This window comes from Oryza sativa, chromosome 12 (genome assembly GCF_034140825.1).
Source record: "Oryza sativa Japonica Group chromosome 12, ASM3414082v1".
NCBI classification, from domain to species: Eukaryota; Viridiplantae; Streptophyta; class Magnoliopsida; order Poales; family Poaceae; genus Oryza; species Oryza sativa.
Window position 1 is genome coordinate 10268538 of NC_089046.1, and position 5776 is coordinate 10274313.

Sequence of the window (5776 nt, forward strand, 5' to 3'; positions counted from 1 at the left end):
ACCCGATCTCCGCCGTGAACGATCGTCCTTTCCTAGCACCCAGGAGCGCCCCTCCCGCCCACATCTGGAACGTCACGTCCATCGTCTCGATCGATCTCGGCCGTGATTTAATGGTGGATATATGGATGCGATCATCAAGAGGTGGATGATTCAGGATTACTACTTATAGAGATGCTTTCATATACGCCAACCATATCTTGTTGGTGTGATAATTTACCATTTGTTAATGACAATTAATATCAAATCGTTATGTATAATATTATTTTCCTTATTCAGTTTGAGGATATTGATTATATTTGTTTCCATTAAGTTGCGAATGTTTCCGATCCTGTTTCCTACTGGTTCATCAGTGATCGCATATGTGCAAATCTAAAGTACGGAAACAAAAATTTGGAATAATTAAAAATCTTTTTCAAAATTTCCTCATGCATGCTGATATTTATTATATTTTAATTTTTTTTCAGTGCCACAATAATCTAAAAAGGAATTAAATTCAAGTTCTAAATTCAATTATAAAATTCAAATAATATTTATTAAAGAACAATGGTTATGAATTAATATCATTTAAAGAATTATTTTAAAAATAAAATAAAAATATTAAGGAGGTGCTCAAGGATGCGTCAGTGAACAGGAGCTCGAGCTCTCCGGCGCATGGAGAATAGGGTGCTCGGGGAGGTGGTGGCAAAGCTGGTGCTTGGAGGGGGAGGGACTCGCCGGTGTATGGAGGCAGTCGTGGGTGGAGCAAGCTCGCCGACCACTGGCTGCTACGCGCTCCAGATCTGAAGAAGCGGGGAAAACATGGTGAGAGAAGAGTAAAAGGGTCTCAATGGCATGTGTGGTCATTATTATTTTTTAATAATTTTGCTGACTCAGAATGACACACGCACATAGATGTCATGTAAGCTAAATACCTCTCTGATTTGGTTTAGGGGGTATATTAAATGGTTTGATAGTTTAGGGGGTGTAAAATGCCCGGTTTTATAGTTTAGAGTGTGTTTTAGACAGTGAAGAATTGAGGTGTGTAAAATCAAGTCCTGGGTCAAATCGCTCTGTCTAGAGCTAGAAATTGTTTGATAATGTTTTATTTTTGTGGCTGTAATTTGTTAGTATTATCTACTCTAAATGACAGTCTGTTTAATATGGAAAGAAGGAACAATTATGCAGGAACGTAGTTCCGCCACTTCTGACAACTGATAATTTTTAAGGTCTGTCTGAGGAAAATGGAAAATGTTGATGCAAAGCTGTGTACACGATCTCCAGCCTGGGGGAAGAGCTGCGACGATTTGATCGATTCTTAATCAATATCCCAGCAAATGTCGAATTACTGATACACCAGGCAATTTGTGCCTACAATTTTCTGTTGAGTAATTCAATTATCATTTCTAAAGTAAGCTCAAATGGCACCCTGAGTTGAACCGAATACAACTGTACAACAACTCAATAGACTGATGCGGAATCAAATTACTACTGTGATATTGTACACCAGCTCTCTTGCTATACATGTCCACAGTTCAACTCTCGAGCCAAAATCACACCTATTCTTTCTTTGCATAATGAGCACCCTATGAACATATTGATGGCTCAAGAGACCAAGCTATATATTCCAAGTGGCGAATGCAGTAGTTGTTTTAACATACCGAGATTATTTATTTGTATTTCTCCATTATGCGCCGGGCTTCTTCCACAGGGTCTTCAGATGAATTGGCTCCTTCATCCACCCTAGAGCCCTCCTTTGGGTTCATAGCCAGGAAACCCAAGTATATAAGCCCCATCATTGCCTGTTATCATGAGAAAAATCATCTTACATCATGCATAATTTAAACTACAATCATAAAGATGGATAAAAGTGAATTTTGACAATAAACATTCCAATTGTAGAAACTATTGGGCATGTTTGCAGTTCTCAACTAAAGCATGCCTATAGTATTGCTAAACATTCCGTAGAACACATTGTTGATCAAAGATAGTAGTATGCCACAGTCACATACCAATACGAAGAATGCGGTGGAGACAACAGACTTGAGAAGAAAAAGGGCAATGGACAAAGCAACAAAGGTAACACCTATCCTGGCAACTGGCCGTGGAACCGAACCCTGTCACATATTGAATGAAAAAATTAGCACATTTTCAATGTTTACTGAACTTAATAATGCTTATGATTAGTGTATACTCCTATATAACAAAAGAGAGATACACATAATTTGATGAGTTAAGCAGCACATACTGGGACTAGAGTAGTTCCTGCCTCAACAGCATCCCTACCAACCTTCCATGCTGTTTGAACAACTGTTGTGATATGCAAAGTGTTAGAGAGTGCCAAGACCATTATCATGATCACACCATGAAAAAAATAATGATTCATGATACTCCTTTAAAAAAATATGCATTAACCAATTAGAGGATGAGCATATATATTTTTCTATTCACAAAAAAGTAACAGAGTCGCAATGCTATTACTATATACAACCTGAGGATTTTTTTTTTTATGTTAAAAGGTAGAGGATGCTCTACCTCATAGTTATAGCCATTTCATTAATGGACATGGTGAAATACAGGATTGTAGTGAGGGTAGAGGGAAAAGGAATAAAAATACAGAAAGAGGGGTGGGGGAATACACAAGAGAGTAGAAACGAATTAAAGTACAACACTGACAATAAATTACAATACAAACTGTAGAGGTGAAATTATCTTAGCTACTCACACCAAGCATTGATCTTCAGTTTGGTATTAGGATTGGCATGGTGGCTCCAAATATCAAGAGCCACGCATATCTGTAGCTTAATGTTACTATGTTAGGAAGCTGCAGGTTTTGCCTTTAGGGAATCTAATTGATTTGCAAAGAGTATGTGTGCAGGCTGCAAACCAAATTGGCTTGATTTTACCATTGTTATGATTACTTCTGATTACTTCTTCTAAAAACTAAGGGTGATGTTGATCCATTTGCAAGATAGAGCAGTCCAAGCATATCCCATAAGCCTGTAGCAGGTCTGACACCTAAGTGTAATGTGGTGTGCTGTCTCTAGTGCTGCGCAAAGGTCCCAATGATGGATTGAGGGTTCTCATCCCATTTTTTCTTTGTATTCATCATAGTATCCTTGTACACGCACAGTGACAGTTTCGTTGGAGAGCTAAAAATGATGCATATATTGCACAACAGTAATAACAACATCAAGGTTTATCTTATTTATGTTTGAAATTCAGGCAACATTCAGAGAAGGTAAAAGTGTCCAATTTTCCAAATTCAATACAAAGCATTCATAATGCTGGTGACTAGCAATGACACCCATGCTCTATAGAAGCAAAGAAAAATCTGGCGGCATCCATTCACGCGATGCCTCTGATGGCACGCAACCAAGTCCTACGAGCTTGCAACAACGCATTCCGAAATCCGAACGGGATGCGACAAGACCAAGATTTGGTTTATCCTAAAGACTAGCCGATTTGGTTAAAACAAAGTTCGTACTAGATGCAACAGGAGCAAAATCACTGCAGAAAAGATGATCAGGGAGAAGAGGAGGAGGAGAGGGAAAGGGGAGCGACCTCTGGAGAAGTTGGACTGCGCGGAAACCACGACGAGGCGCGTACCCAGTCGCGGGCGGCGCGTCGGCGCCATGACACGGCGGGGAGCTGCGACTGCGAAGGGAGAGCTCGGGGTGGTGGCTTCAAGACGTGCCCGGCGAGCGGCGGCCGGAGGAAGCCGGGCGGCGACCGCCGCGGCCATGGCTGCGGCCATGTGGTGGAGATTGGAGGCGAAGAGATTGGGCGGGGGCGGCGGCGGCGGCGGCGACGAATGGATTGGGTGATTGGATTTGGACCTCGATGCGGGTCAAGCTGCGGCCTGGCCCAGCAGCCAGCCCAAACCAAAACGAGTCTGCTACTACTGCGGCAAAGAGCTCATATCTCGACCCTCCATCTGAATCGAACGACCCAAATCAGTCCACGTGATAGTCCAGAAAAATACCAGACCTTTCCCTCCCCGCCGGAAACCCTAAACCCCGCCTCCCATTTCGTCATCGCCGCTCGCCGGCGCTACTCCTCGACGGCGACCATGACGACCTCGCCGTCGACCTGACATTCGCTCAACATACTACACTGGATTAACTCTTCTCTTCTCTCATTAATTTTGTTATTTGAAGTTTTGAACGCGTCCCAACGAAATTTTACCGAATTTGTTTACACGAAAAAGGAATTTTACAAGGATGGAAATCCATTGGATTGATTGGGTTCGTGATCAGGCGCCGCCGGTGACCCTGCCGTTGAAGATCTCGATGGTGTCGCCGTTCTTGACGTCGTGCCACCGCAGCGTGCGGTCCTCCTCCATCACGTTCTGCTTGTAGATGAAGAAGTAGCCGCCGTCCTTGGGCAGCGGCAGGTGCGCCGCCGCGCCGCCGAGCTCCGCGCGCAGGTCCTTCACCGCCAGCATGTCGCTCACCTCCACCGCCGCCGCCTTCGCTCCCCACTTCACGTTCACCGTCACCCGCGGCTGCTGCGGCGGCTGCGGCGTAGGCGTCGGCGGCGGCGGAGGACGCACGACCGCGGACACCACCACCGTCGCCGTCCCGTCCGCCGCCGCGCCCGGCGGCACGTACTCCGCCACCGCCCTGCCGTCCTCCATCTCCACCTTCCCGAACATCAGCGCCACCCTCGCCGCCGGCAGCGCGCCGTCGGTCCCCTCCTGCACCCGCTCCTTCAGCCCCGCCACGGTGCACGCCGCCGCGTCGACCTCCACGGTCACCGCGCCGCCCTTCCCCGCGAGCGCGGCGGGCGCGTTCACGACCACCCGCACCATCGCCTTCGTCCCTCCGCCGCCGCCGCCTCCGCCACCGGATGACGGCGGAGCGGCGCCGTCCTCGGGGAGGAGGAGGAGCACGGTGGAGCCCTGGAGGATGGAGTAGCGCTCCGTGTCGCCGTCGTCGTCCAGCTCGGCGCCGGCGAAGAAGAGGCGCTGCGACTCCACGGGGATGCCCTCCTGCCGCAGCACGTACTCCTTGATCCGCCGCACCGTCGAGAAGAACCAGATCTCCACCGTGAACCGCCGCCCCGCCACCGTCTCCAACGTCACCTCCATTGATCTCTCGATCGCCGCCGCACGATGCGATCGAGATCCCCATATAATGTGCAGATGATCGATGCATCGCCGGCGCATGCATGCGATGTGCTGTTTCGTGTGGTTCATCCATGCGTGCGTGTGTGTGTTTTGTAATGCATTGATTGCTCTAGCTGGGTTGGATGTACTAATTTGGGAGATTTTTATTTGTTTTTGACATCCAATAAATTGATTATTATATATAAGATGGATGTATTGCGAATTAATTGATCATATTCTTGGGAGATTTACAGTATTACTTGGATACCAAAATTGATTACAAATAATTTGAAATGGGAAGATATCGAGAGTGAGTGAATGATGAGTGCTGACTATATCTAGCTATAAAAAGGCCAAGTGAAACAGTGAAGCCCACTGACATCTTTATTGAGCAAATTTGTTCCCTAGTATCAATGGATGTGCTATCTATCTATTAGCAGATTGTGTGCAACCGTTGCACTCAATCATCACATTGTGTCGAGAAGAACCAGATCTCCACCGTGAACCACCGCCCCGCTACCGTCTCCAATGTCACCTCCATCGATCTCTCGATCGCCGCCGCTCGCCGCCACGCGATGCGATCGAGATCCCCATATAATGTGCGGATGATCGACGCATCGCGGCGCATGCATGCGATGTGTTGTTTCGTGTGGTTCATCCATGCGTGCGTGCGTTTTGTAATGCATTGAT

General features: G+C 46.6%; 2 protein-coding genes across 3 annotated transcripts; both read right to left on the bottom strand.

Annotated features, from left to right (window-relative positions):
* Positions 1–487: 487 nt before the first annotated feature.
* LOC4351971 (uncharacterized) lies at positions 488–3797 on the bottom strand. Of its 2 annotated transcripts, XM_015763139.3 has the most exons (5): positions 3541–3797; positions 2225–2286; positions 1989–2093; positions 1638–1778; positions 488–779 (listed from the first exon to the last, which is right to left on the bottom strand). In XM_015763139.3, the coding sequence occupies exons 1-4, from the start codon at positions 3731–3733 to the stop codon at positions 1647–1649; spliced, it is 492 nt and encodes a 163-aa protein (XP_015618625.1). In that variant the 5' UTR covers positions 3734–3797; the 3' UTR covers positions 488–779; positions 1638–1646. The 2 variants fall into 2 exon arrangements, with proteins under 2 accessions (XP_015618625.1, XP_025878078.1); XM_026022293.2 differs by lacking the exon at positions 488–779 and having other exon boundaries at positions 1354–1778.
* A 302-nt stretch (positions 3798–4099) lies between these two features.
* LOC4351972 (ubiquitin-like domain-containing protein) lies at positions 4100–5153 on the bottom strand. Its single transcript, XM_015764098.3, has one exon. The coding sequence runs from the start codon at positions 5144–5146 to the stop codon at positions 4232–4234; it is 915 nt and encodes a 304-aa protein (XP_015619584.3). The 5' UTR covers positions 5147–5153; the 3' UTR covers positions 4100–4231.
* Positions 5154–5776: the final 623 nt, after the last annotated feature.

Coding starts and splice junctions, on each gene's coding strand:
- LOC4351972 (XM_015764098.3), bottom strand. CDS start 5,146: ATGCGCCGGCGATGCATCGATCATCTGCACATTATATGGGGATCTCGA.
- LOC4351971 (XM_015763139.3), bottom strand. CDS start 3,733: ATGGCCGCAGCCATGGCCGCGGCGGTCGCCGCCCGGCTTCCTCCGGCC. Junction 2,287..3,540: donor GCAGTCCAACTTCTCCAGAG/GTCGCTCCCCTT, acceptor ATATCACAACAG/TTGTTCAAACAGCATGGAAG. Junction 2,094..2,224: donor CAGGAACTACTCTAGTCCCA/GTATGTGCTGCT, acceptor AATATGTGACAG/GGTTCGGTTCCACGGCCAGT.